The sequence below is a fragment of the Nerophis lumbriciformis genome, linkage group LG13 (assembly GCF_033978685.3).
Source record: "Nerophis lumbriciformis linkage group LG13, RoL_Nlum_v2.1, whole genome shotgun sequence".
In the NCBI taxonomy this organism is placed as follows: Eukaryota; Metazoa; Chordata; class Actinopteri; order Syngnathiformes; family Syngnathidae; genus Nerophis; species Nerophis lumbriciformis.
In genome coordinates this window covers 9,866,184-9,880,420 of record NC_084560.2, presented here as the reverse complement: position 1 = coordinate 9,880,420, position 14,237 = coordinate 9,866,184, and the positions used below count along the sequence as shown (strand labels likewise).

General features: G+C 32.9%; 1 protein-coding gene across 1 annotated transcript in view; it reads left to right on the top strand.

The window, feature by feature from the left end:
- Nucleotides 1-12,811, top strand: part of myl1 (myosin, light chain 1, alkali; skeletal, fast) — a 17,368-nt gene extending 4,557 nt beyond the window's left edge. Inside the window, exons 4-7 of the mRNA XM_061971725.2 lie at nt 4,168-4,311; nt 6,336-6,509; nt 6,601-6,678; nt 11,838-12,811. Of these exons, the coding sequence (XP_061827709.1) occupies nt 4,168-4,311; nt 6,336-6,509; nt 6,601-6,678; nt 11,838-11,866 (425 nt within the window). The 3' untranslated portion in view covers nt 11,867-12,811. The remainder of the gene's footprint in view (nt 1-4,167; nt 4,312-6,335; nt 6,510-6,600; nt 6,679-11,837) is intronic.
- The last annotated feature ends 1,426 nt before the right edge of the window (nt 12,812-14,237 follow it).

Genomic DNA, 14,237 nt, shown 5'->3' with positions numbered 1-14,237 from the left:
TACTGCAAATATTGAAGTTACAATTTAACATTTAGTTATTTTTACAGTCAATTACTGTAAATATTGAAGTTACGATTTAACATTCACAGTAACATTTACAGTAAATTACTGTTAATATTGACTATACAATTTTACATTTACAGTAATATTTAGTCAATTACTGTAAATAATGAAGTTGCGATTTAACATTTACAGTTTCATTTACAGTCAATTGCTGTGAATATTGAAGATAGGATTTAACATTTACAGTCAATTACTGTAAGTATTGAAGTTACGATTTAACAATTACAGTAACATTTACAGTCAATTACTGTAAGTATTGAAGTTATGATTGAACAATTACAGTAACATTTACAGTCAATTACTTTACATATTGAAGTTACGATTTAACATTTACAGTAACATTTACAGTCAATTACCGTAAATTTATAAGTTACAATATAACATTTACAGTAACATTTACATTAATTTACTGTAAATATTGAAGTTACGATTTAACATTTACAGTAACATTTACAGTCAATTACTGTAAATATTGAAGTTACAATTTAACATTTACAGTCATATTTATAGTAATTTACTGTAAATATTGAAGTTAAAATTTAAGTTTTACATTATTATTTACAGTAATTAACTGTGTATGTATGTATATATATATATATATATATATGTGTGTGTGTATATGTGTGTATGTATATGTGTGTATATATACACATATATGTATGTGTATAAAAGTATAGTGTTTTTGTACTACCTTTATTTTATTTTTTTCTTTGCTTATGTTATAAGTTCCATCCATCCATTTTCTAGCGCTTGTCCCTTTGGGGTCATTTTATATATTTAATTTGTATTTATTTTATTTTTAATAATACCTGACATTCACAGTATTTATTGTTAATTTTTTTTAAATTTGATATTTATTTAATTATTTGTTTTTTAATATGTGACATTCACTGTAAAGTTGATGGTTTTAGTGCATTTTAATTCATAATTTATTTAGTTTTTTTGTAACCTATGAAATTCACTGTAATGATTTTTTATTTATTCATAAAAACATGGGTAATGTTAAATAACATGTTATTGTAAGATTTTCTGAAATCATTGCAATATAGCGATAAATAAATAAATATATATATACATATATATAAATTGATCTAAAAACCTGCAAACTTGCACAAATAAAACATCATTGAAGAGCAACATTTTCTTTTCTATCAATAATATCTCAGATAGTTTTTCTATCAATATCTCAGATAGAAAAACTATCAATAATATCTCAGTTTTCCTTTTCTATCAATAATATCTCAGATAGTTTTACTTTTTTGCCAATAATATCTCAGATAGTTTCCTTTTCTATCAATAATATCTCCGATAGTTTTCCTTTTCTATTAATAATAGCTCAGATAGTTTTCCTTTTCTATTAATAATATCTCAGATAGTTTTCCTTTTCTATCAATAATATCTCAGATAGCTTTCCTTTTCTATCAATCATATCTCAGATAGTTTTACTTTTTTGCCAATAATATCTCAGTTTCATTTTCTATCAATAATATCTCCGATAGTTTTCCTTTTCTATCAATAATATCTCAGATAGTTTTACTTTTTTGCCAATAATATCTCAGATAGTTTCCTTTTCTATCAATAAGCTCAGATAGTTTTCCTTTTCTATTAATATCTCAGATAGTTTTCCTTTTCTATCAATAATATCTGTTTTTCTATCAATATCTCATAGTTTTTCTATCAATAATATCTCAGATAATTTTGCTATCAATATCTCAGATAGTTTTACTTTTTTGCCAATAATATCTCAGATAGTTTCCTTTTCTATCAATAATAGCTCAGATAGTTTCCTTTTCTATCAATAATAGCTCAGATAGTTTTCCTTTTCTATTAATAATATCTCAGATAGTTTTACTTTTCTATCAATAATATCTCAGATAGTTTTACTTTTTTGCCAATAATATCTCAGTTTCCTTTTCTATCAATAAGCTCAGATAGTTTTCCTTTTCTATTAATAATATCTCAGATAGTTTTCCTTTTCTATCAATAATATCTCCGATAGTTTTTCTATCAATATCTCATAGTTTTTCTATCAGTAATATCTCAGATAATTTTGCTATCAATATCTCAGATAGTTTTCCTTTTTTGCCAATAATATCTCAGATAGTTTCCTTTTCTATCAATAATATCTCAGATAGTTTCCTTTTCTATCAATAATATCTCAGATAGTTTCCTTTTCTATCAATAATATCTCAGATAGTTTCCTTTTCTATCAATAATAGCTCAGATAGTTTTCCTTTTCTATTAATAATATCTCAGATAGTTTTTCTACCAATATCTGTTTTTCTATCAATAATATATCAGATAGTTTTCATTTTCTATCAATAATATCTCAGATAGTTTTACTTTTTTGCCAATAATATCTCAGATAGTTTCCTTTTCTATCAATAATAGCTCAGATAGTTTTTCTATCAATAATATCTCAGATAGTTTTTCTATCAATAATATCTGTTTTTCTATCAATAATATCTCAGATAGTTTTCCTTTTCTATCAATAATAGCTCAGATAGTTTTCCTTTTCTATTAATAATATCTCAGATAGTTTTTCTATCAATATCTGTTTTTCTATCAATAATATATCAGATAGTTTTCATTTTCTATCAATAATATCTCAGATAGTTTTACTTTTTTTGCCAATAATATCTCAGATAGTTTCCTTTTCTATCAATAATAGCTCAGATAGTTTTCCTTTTCTATTAATAATATCTCAGATAGTTTTTCTACCAATATCTGTTTTTCTATCAATAATATATCAGACAGTTTTCATTTTCTATCAATAATATCTCAGATAGTTTTACTTTTTTGCCAATAATATCTCAGATAGTTTCCTTTTCTATCAATAATAGCTCAGATAGTTTTCCTTTTCTATTAATAATATCTCAGATAGTTTTTCTATCAATAATATCTCAGATAGTTTTTCTATCAATAATATCTGTTTTTCTATCAATAATATCTCAGATAGTTTTCCTTTTCTATCAATAATAGCTCAGATAGTTTTCCTTTTCTATTAATAATATCTCAGATAGTTTTTCTATCAATAATATCTGTTTTTCTATCAATAATATCTCAGATAGTTTTCCTTTTCTATCAATAATAGCTCAGATAGTTTTCCTTTTCTATTAATAATATCTCAGATAGTTTTTCTATCAATAATATCTGTTTTTCTATCAATAATATATCAGATAGTTTTCATTTTCTATCAATAATATCTCAGATAGTTTTACTTTTTTGCCAATAATATCTCAGATAGTTTCCTTTTCTATCAATAATATCTCAGATAGTTTCCTTTTCTATCAATAATAGCTCAGATAGTTTTCCTTTTCTATTAATAATATCTCAGATAGTTTTTCTATCAATAATATCTGTTTTTCTATCAATAATATATCAGATAGTTTTCATTTTCTATCAATAATATCTCAGATAGTTTTACTTTTTTGCCAATAATATCTCAGATAGTTTCCTTTTCTATCAATAATATCTCAGATAGTTTCCTTTTCTATCAATAATAGCTCAGATAGTTTTCCTTTTCTATTAATAATATCTCAGATAGTTTTTCTATCAATAATATCTGTTTTTCTATCAATAATATATCAGATAGTTTTCATTTTCTATCAATAATATCTCAGATAGTTTTACTTTTTTGCCAATAATATCTCAGATAGTTTCCTTTTCTATTAATAATAGCTCAGATAGTTTTCCTTTTCTATTAATAATATCTCAGATAGTTTTTCTATCAATAATATCTGTTTTTCTATCAATAATATATCAGATAGTTTTCATTTTCTATTAATATCTCAGATAGTTTTACTTTTTTGCCAATAATATCTCAGATAGTTTCCTTTTCTATCAATAATATCTCAGATAGTTTTACTTTTCTATCAATAATATCTCATAGTTTTTCTATCAATAATATCTCAGATAATTTTTCTATCAATATCTCAGATAGTTTTACTTTTCGATCAATAATATCTCAGATAGTTTTCCTTTTCTATCAATAATATCTCAGATAGTTTTACTTTTCTATCAATAATATCTCATAGTTTTTCGATCAATAATATCTCAGATAGCTTTCCTTTTCCGTCAATAATAATGTCCCCTCCCCCGCAGACTACAAGGAGGCCTTCGGTCTGTTCGACAGGGTGGGCGACAACAAGGTGGCCTACAACCAGATCGCTGACATCATGCGTGCTCTGGGACAGAACCCCACCAACAAGGACGTCAACAAGATGCTGGGGACCCCCTCTGCTGAAGGTGAAACATCAACTCCACTCTCGTGATCCCAAACTAAACTGTGTGGACCGTGGGCGGCGGCGTCAAAGGCCCCCAGGGGGCCCCGTATGGCAGGCCACATCATTTCAAGCGGCTCGCGTCAATAGAGCGCTTCATCATTCTTTCTAAATGTACTTCTTCTTTTCCATTTTGACAGAAAAAATGTATGTAATGTATTTTACGGTCTATAAGCCACACCCACTAAATTACAAAAAAAAATAGTTCCTCTGAGTTAGCCCTTATAATAACAATATCTCTAATACTTGTTAATATTCAGGTCACCACATGTAAATGGAGTATTGTTTTAGAAGAAAAACAATTGTTTCCATATATAAGGCGCACCGGACTATAAGTCGCAGATATATACGTTGTGAAATGAGTTATTTACACACTAATATTCCAAACGGTGTCGCGGCAGTAAAACAACTGATCAAACAAAACAGAAGTCATCGTCATGGACCCACTAGCTGCGAAAGCTAGCTCTCCGATCAGCTAAACATACTTAATACTTTAAGTCCACAATTATGTTTTGGTGAATTTACAAAACTGAAACAATACAAAAAGATCGCCATTGTAAGTTAATAATGCTAACACAGACATATTAGCTTATGCTAACGAGGCTAGCGTCATTACATTACGATATGAAAACACTCCTACAGACATCACACATGGGACGCTTTAGTAAGTACGAATAGTTTTAGTTATATTGTAAAACTTACAAACGTTGTTTGGACTGATGAATGAAGAATCCATAGGAGTAGAAACGCTATGAACGGCTAGAAGACGGAACAGCACTTGTACTTCCAGTCCTGAGCTTTAAACAACAAGAAAAACTTGTAGGCATTCACCCAGCAGCACCTGCAGTGAGCAAACTCGTCCAAAAGATGGCACCATAGCACAAATAATGACACACCTTTTCAGTGTCTTTTGTTTGTTTTTGATGTTTTATTTTCAGCAAAGAAAAATCCATAAATTAGCCGCACCTTTTTTTTAAGTCGCAGGCTTCAAAGCGTAGGAAAAAAGAAGCCGCTAACAGTCCGGAATTAACACTACTTTATGCGATTGCAAGTCTTTAAATTTTAATATTATCTGAACATGCAGCAAATGTTATATCAACTTATATTCCAAACACTTCTTTGTAAAAATCAAAATCAAAACTTAAAAGATCTGTTCGTCACCCTAAGAAAGTCATTAAAAAAAATTAAAAAAACATTATCCAGGCAATTGTCATAAAATCAATATTTATATATATATATATATATATATATATATATGTATGTATGTATGTATGTATATGTGTATATATATGTATGTATATGTATGTATATGTATATATATATATATATATATATATATATATATATATATATATATATATATATATATATGTATATATATATTACAATTACTATGATGTGGCCCTCAATGAAAACCAAATAGCGATTTTTATTCATTCCGATTGTAAATTGATTCATAATTTTCAAATATGAATTGAAATAACATTGAGAGGCATGATTTAATAATCTAAAAATTGACTTTCACCAACTCCGAGGCGACGCAGCGGCTCAACATGTCAATATAGCGGCATGAGCTAGTTAGTCTGGCTAAAATAGTCCGTCTGCGTCAGCCCTTATAATAACAATATCGCTAATACTTGTAACGACATGTAAATGGAGTATTGTTGGCGCATTTGGGATGTTTTTAGATGACTTTATGAGTAGCCACCTCGTACTTGCCATATTTTACGATTAAGAATGCATAAAAAAAAATATTCTTGTCAAATTGCCCTTCATTATAGACATTTATTATAAAGTGTTACCAATGTGAATCAAGCAACTGACTTTTTATTTGCTAATAACAATCAATACCAGGGCGTGTCTCGCCATTCAACCGTCTCCACTGGAATAAATACCCAGCGACAAAGCATCCACAGTCCTTCTTGGACCTGATTTTTTTTTTTTTTTTAAAGCAGCTGGAAGTGCCTTCATGTTGTGGTGTTTGTGCAGACATGGCCAACAAGAGAGTGGTGTTCGAGGGCTTCCTGCCCATGCTCCAGACCATCATCAACAGCCCCAACAAGGCCGGCTATGAGGACTACGTTGAGGGTCTGCGCGTGTTCGACAAGGAGGGCAACGGCACAGTGATGGGCGCCGAGCTGCGTATTGTCCTGTCAACACTGGGTAAGCCGGGCTGATCCCCATACCTAATTATTATTATTATTATTATTATTATTATTATTAATATTAATACCATGCCCTTTGACCCCTGAAGGGGAGAAGATGAACGAGACTGAGATTGACGCTCTCATGGCGGGTCAGGAGGACGAGAACGGCTGCATCAACTACGAGGGTAAGTGACAGGTTCAAACCCCGATGACATCTATTAAACAGACAAGAAGCAAGGAATTCAACAGAGACAGGATTCAATTTGGCTCATGAGGAGAAACGTCTGGGCTGTACTTTTTGTACAGTCTTTCACCATACTCTGATGAAATGGTTGCATGCCTCGTCTTTTATTTGGATTACATAGCAACAGCAGTTTTTTAAGGGGAGATGGGGTCGTAAAAAGCTGTTGCACTCGGTCACAAAACAGTTCAAAGCAGAGATGCCTGGAGCTTGCGTCGGGTCCTGCCTCCTCTCCGCTTTGTAGATCTCGGGTCAAGGTCCGTTGTGTCCTTGAGCAAGACGATTCACCCTTGCTCCTGACGGGTCGTGGTTAGGGCCTTACATGGCAGCTCCCGCCGTCAGTGTGTGAATGTGTGTGTGAATGTGGAAATAGTATCAAAGCGCTTTGAGTACCTTGAAGGTAGAAAAGTGCTATTAAAGTATAACCAATTTACCATTTACTTTCCCTGATTACATAGCAACAGCTTTTTTTGTGGTCTTGCTCAAAAACACCAACCAGCATTGACATATATGGCCTAATCCAAAACAACCTTCCCTAGTCATGGCGCAAAAAAAAAAAGCACAAAAATCCACATAACAACCTGCTCAATAAACTCTGGATTTCATAAAAAAACTAAAATGTTCAAGAACCATAAAAAAAAAATCAAAATTACACCCATTTAAAACCATTACAATGCATGATGGGAAAATATGTAAAACACTCTCCACACTGTTTGATATCTCTGATTGGTTACACAACTTTAAAGAGGTCGTCATGGAAGTAAACAAGGTAGGAGTCAAACTTGCACATACTCTTAACATCCAATTATAATCAATAATCAATGACCATGAATTGTGGTCTTGCTCAAAAACACCAACCAGCATTGACATATATGGCCTAATCCAAAACAACCTTCCCTAGTCATGCGCAAAAAAAAAAAAGCACAAAAATCCACATAACAACCTGCTCAATAAACTCTGTGGATTTTATGAAAAAAACTAAAATGTCCATAAAACCATAAAATGAACCATAAAAAAAAAATCTAAATTACACCCATTTAAAACCATTACAATGCATGATGGGAAAATATGTAAAACACTCTCCACACTGTTTGATATCTCTGATTGGTTACACAACTTTAAAGAGGTCGTCATGGAAGTAAACAAGGTAGGAGTCAAACTTGCACATACTCTTAACATCCAATGATAATCAATAATCAATGACCATGAATTGTGGTCTTGCTCAAAAACACCAACCAGCATTGAAATATATGGCCTAATCCAAAACAATCTTCCCTAGTCATGGCGCAAACCCCCCCCCCCCCCCCCCCCCCCCCCCCACAAAAATCTACATAACAACCTGCTCAATAAACTCTGTGGATTTCATAAAAAAAACTAAAATGTCCAAGAACCATAAAAAAAAAAAAAAATCAAAATTACACCCATTTAAAACCATTACAATGCATGATGGGAAAATATGTAAAACACTCTCCACACTGTTTGATATCTCTGATTGGTTACACAACTTTAAAGAGGTCGTCATGGAAGTAAACAAGGTAGGAGTCAAACTTGCACATACTCTTAACATCCAATGATAATCAATAATCAATGACCATGAATTGTGGTCTTGCTCAAAAACACCAACCAGCATTGAAATATATGGCCTAATCCAAAACAATCTTCCCTAGTCATGCGCAAAAAAAAAAAAGCACAAAAATCCACATAACAACCTGCTCAATAAACTCTGTGGATTTTATAAAAAAAAATAAAAATGTCCATAAAACCATAAAATGAACCATAAAAAAAATCTAAATTACACCCATTTAAAACCATTACAATGCATGATGGGGAAATATGTAAAACACTCTCCACACTGTTTGATATCTCTGATTGGTTACACAACTTTAAAGAGGTCGTCATGGAAGTAAACAAGGTAGGAGTCAAACTTGCACATACTCTTCACATCCAATTATAATCAATAATCAATGACCATTAATTGTGGTCTTGCTCAAAAACACCAACCAGCATTGACATATATGGCCTAATCCAAAACAACCTTCCCTAGTCATGGCGCAAAAAAAAAAGCACAAAAATCTACATAACAACCTGCTCAATAAACTCTGGATTTCATAAAAAAACAACTAAAATGTCCAAGAACCATAAAAAAAAAAAATCAAAATTACACCCATTTAAAACCATTACAATGCATGATGGGAAAATATGTAAAACACTCTCCACACTGCTTGATATCTCTGATTGGTTAGACCAGTTTTTTTCAACCTTTTTTGAGCCAAGGCACATTTTGTTCATAAAAAAAATACGAAGACACACCACTGGCAGAAAAGGTTAAAAAATGAAACTCTACCAGGTTGTCATGCCTTATTTTGAGTTTGTTGATGTTTCCTGTGTGTAGTGCTTTAGTTCCTGTCTTGCGCTGTTAATTTGGTGACTCTTCCTGTTTTGTTGGTGTTCTCCTGTAGCAGCTTCACGCCTTCCTTTTAGTTCCATTGCCCGCACCTGCTTTGTTTTGGCAATCAAGACTGTTTAAGTTGTGCGTACGCTATCCTTCTTTGTGGGGACACTGTTGATTGTCATGTCATGCACGGGATGTACTTTGTGGACGCCGTCTCCGCTCCACACGCTGTAAGTTTTTGCTGTCGTCCAGCATTCTGTTTTTGTTTACTTTGTAGCCAGTTCAGTTTTACTTTTGTTTTGCATAGCCATCCCTATGCTTCAGTGCCTTTTCCTAGCGGGACTTGCCTTTTGTTCATTTTTGGTTTAAGCATTACATACCTTTTACATACCAAAAAAGGTTGAAAAACACTGCACTTTTGATTTGCAAAAAATATTTTTTGGACCAATTAGGTGAAGTTGCATAATTTCCCACGGCACACCAGACAATATCTCACGGTAGTGTGCCGCGGCACAGTGGTTGAAAAACACTGGGTTAGACAACTTTAAAGAGGTCGTCATGGAAGTAAACAAGGTAGGAGTCAAACTTGCACATACTCTTAACATCCAATTATAATCAATAATTAATGACCATTAATTGTGGTCTTGCTCAAAAACATTGACATATATGGCCTAATCCAAAACAACCTTCCCTAGTCATGGCGCAAAAAAAAAAAAAAAGCACAAAAATCCACATAACAACCTGCTCAATAAACTCTGTGGATTTCATAAAAAAACCTAAAATGTCCATAAAATGAACCATAAAAAAATCTAAATTACACCCATTTAAAATCATTACAATGCATCATGGGAAAATATGTAAAACACTCTCTTTAAAGAGGTCGTCATGGAAGTAAACAAGGTTGGAGTCAAACTTGCACATACTCTTAACATCCAATTATAATCAATAATCAATGACCATTAATTGTGGTCTTGCTCAAAAACACCAACCAGCATTGACAACCTAATCCAAAACAACCTTCCCTAGTCATGGCGCAAAAAAAAAAAAAAAAATCCACATAACAACCTGCTCAATAAACTCTGTGGATTTCATAAAAAAAATAAAATGTCCATAGAACCATAAAAAAAAATCTAAATTACCCGTATTTTTCGGGGTATAAGTCGCACCGGAGTATAAGTCGCACCTGCCGAAAATGCATAATAAAAAAGGAAAAAAACATATAAGTCGCACTGGAGCCCGGCCAAACTATGAAAAATACTGCGACTTATAGTCCGAAAAATACGGTACACCCATTTAAAACCATTACAATGCATGATGGGAAAATATGTAAAACACTCTCTTTAAAGAGGTCGTCATGGAAGTAAACAAGGTAGGAGTCAAACTTGCACATACTCTTAACATCCAATTATAATCAATAATCAATGACCATGAATTGTGGTCTTGCTCAAAAACACCAACCAGCATTGAAATATATGGCCTAATCCAAAACAACCTTCCCTAGTCATGGCGCAAAAAAAAAAAGCACAAAAATCCACATAACAACCTGCTCAATAAACTCTGTGGATTTCATAAAAAAAACTAAAATGTCCATAAAATGAACCATAAAAAAAATCTAAATTACACCCATTTAAAATCATTACAATGCATCATGGGAAAATATGTAAAACACTCTCTTTAAAGAGGTCGTCATGGACGTAAACAAGGTAGGAGTCAAACTTGCACATACTCTTAACATCCAATTATAATCAATAATCAATGACCATTAATTGTGGTCTTGCTCAAAAACACCAACCAGCATTGACATAACCTAATCCAAAACAACCTTCCCTAGTCATGGCGCAAAAAAAAAAAAAAAAAATCCACATAACAACCTGCTCAATAAACTCTGTGGATTTCATAAAAAAAATAAAATGTCCATAGAACCATAAAAAAAAATCTAAATTACCCGTATTTTTCGGAGTATAAGTCGCACCGGAGTATAAGTCTCACCTGCCGAAAATGCATAATAAAAAAGGAAAAAAACATATAAGTCGCACTGGAGCCCGGCCAAACTATGAAAAATACTGCGACTTATAGTCCGAAAAATACGGTACACCCATTTAAAACCATTACAATGCATGATGGGAAAATATGTAAAACACTCTCTTTAAAGAGGTCGCCATGGAAGTAAACAAGGTAGGAGTCAAACTTGCACATACTCTTAACATCCAATTATAATCAATAATCAATGACCATTAATTGTGGTCTTGCTCAAAAATACCAACCAGCATTGACATATATGGCCTAATCCAAAACAACCTTCCCTAGTCATGGCGCAAAAAAAAAAAAAAAGCACAAAAATCCACATAACAACCTGCTCAATAAACTCTGTGGATTTCATAAAAAAAACTAAAATGTCCATAAAATGAACCATAAAAAAAATCTAAATTACACCCATTTAAAATCATTACAATGCATCATGGGAAAATTATGTAAAACACTCTCTTTAAAGAGGTCGTCATGGAAGTAAACAAGGTAGGAGTCAAACTTGCACATACTATATGAATATAATATGTGCACATATAAATATAAAGGCCAGGGGTGTGCAAACTAAAGCCCGCGGGTCAATTGTGGGGTGTTTCCAAATAACTTCATGTTGGTTTATTCCCAGCATTCATCCTTCCTTTTCTCCTGTGTCCTCCCCACATGTCCCGCCGACCGGCCTGACGCAGCCTTTGTCAAGCACATCATGTCAGTCTGAGGGCGGCGAGCGTGGGGAATGTGCAGACCCCATGGTGTCGAGACATTCACCCGCACCGCCTGAGGCAGCAGCGCAAACAAAGGACTATGAGATGCTATTTCTGAATCCTTCCATTGTTTTGTTGTTTTGTTTTTCTTCCCTCGTCTCCGACTGGTGCTCTTTAGGCTTCTCCAGATGTGGGAGCCGCCCTAAATCCCCCCCTTCCCCCGGCCCCCTAAAAAACACCTGTGTATCAATTGGGGGTGTCACATGTTTTCAGGAGGACTAAGCAGCCATGTCCTTCCCCTTCTCTCCTCACAATAAACTTTTCATGAGTTCCCATTTTATTTCCAGCTTCTCATGCTTTTTTTTTCCCCCCCGGGAAAGAAAACAAGACAACTCTCTCACACTCATCTGCACCTTCTTTATTTGTAATCAATCACCGTAAATGGAGTCTTATATCATTGAGATCAACAAACGACAAAAAAAAACAAAACAAAAAAAAAGGTCATACATCTACTTGTTTTTTTTCAAATACATTTACCGGCTGCAGGTTGGGATGAACGGTGTCGGAAAAAACACGGAAGCAAAGCAAAACGTTGATGTGCTGTGGAGCAAGTCTGGGTTAGTATTGACCTCATCCCTCCCCTTGAACCCTGACTGAAGAATGCACTGCAAGTTTAAATTGTACTTCTAGCAATTTCCCTACTTTTCAGAGCTATTTGCTTATTTCTAGTTTTTACCTTTAAAGCAGGGGTCTCCAAACTACGGCCCCCGGGCGTCTTCAGTTTGACGTCATGAGTTCAATAAGGAATCTAACGCCAAAAAATATTCCATATCTGATTACTGTAAAATTTCCAATCCAAACAACCTTCCCTAGTCATGGCGCAAAAAGCATAAAAAGCCAACACACATGGTCATACATAACAACATGCTTAATAAACTCTGCGGAATGTATTAAAAAAATATCCAAAAACCATTTAAAAAAAAAAAAAAATCAAAATTACCATTTCAAAATATTCCATATCTGACAATCTGATGACTGTAAAATGTCCACCAATCAAGCAATTACATATATGACCCAATCCGAACAACCTTCCCTAGTCATGGCGCCAAAAGAAAAGCATAAAAAGCCAACACACATGGTCATACATAACAACCTGTTCAATAAACTCTGCGGATTTTATAAAAAAAAAAAAAAACGTCCAAAAACCATTAAAACAAAAACAAATTACCATTTCAAAATATTCAATTTCTGACAATCTGATTACTGTAAAATTTCCACCAATCAAGCAATTACTTATATGACCCAATTCGAACACCCTTCCCTAGTCATGGCGCAAAAAAAACTAAAAGCATAAAAAGCCAAAACACATGGTCATACATAATAACCTGCTTAATAATCTCTGCGGAATGTATTAAAAAAACCATCCAAAAACCATTAAAAAAAAAAATCAAAATTACCATTTCAAAATATTCCATATCTGACAATCTGATGACTGCAAAATTTCCATCAATCAAGCAAGTATTTATATGACCTAATCCGAACAATCTTCCCTAGTCATGGCGCAAAAAAAAAGCATAAAAAGCCAACACACATGGTCATACATAACATCCTGCTCAATAAACTCTGCAGATTTTATTTTATTTTTTAAAAACGTCCAAAAACCATTAAAAAAATCCAAATTACCATTTCAAAATATTCCATATCTGACAATCTGATGACTGCAAAATTTCCACCAATCAAGCAATTACTTATATGACCTAATTCGAACAACCTTCCCTAGTCATGGTGCAAAAAAAAAAGCATAAAACGCCAACACACATGGTCATACATAACCTGCTCAATAAACTCTGCAGATTTTATTTAATTTTTTTAAAACGTCCAAAAACCATTAAAAAAATCCAAATTATCATTTCAAACTATTCCATATCTGACAATCTGATTACTGCAAAATTTCCACCAATCAAGCAATTACTTATATGACTTAATCCGAACAACCTTCCCTAGTCATGGCGCAAAAAAAAGCATAAAAAGCCAACACACATGGTCATACATAACAAACTGCTCAATAAACTCTGCAGATTTTTTTTTTTTTTAAACGTCCAAAAACCATTAAAATAATCCAAATTACCATTTCAAAATAATCCATATCTGACAATCTGATGACTGCAAAATTTCCACCAATCAAGCAATTACTTATATGACCTAATTCGAACAACCTTCCCTAGTCATGGCGCAAAAAAAAAAAGCATAAAAAGCCAACACACATGGTCATACATAACAAACTGCTCAATAAACTCTGCAGATTTTTTTTTTTTTAAACGTCCAAAAACCATTAAAATAATCCAAATTACCATGTAAAAATATTCCATATCTGACAATCTGATT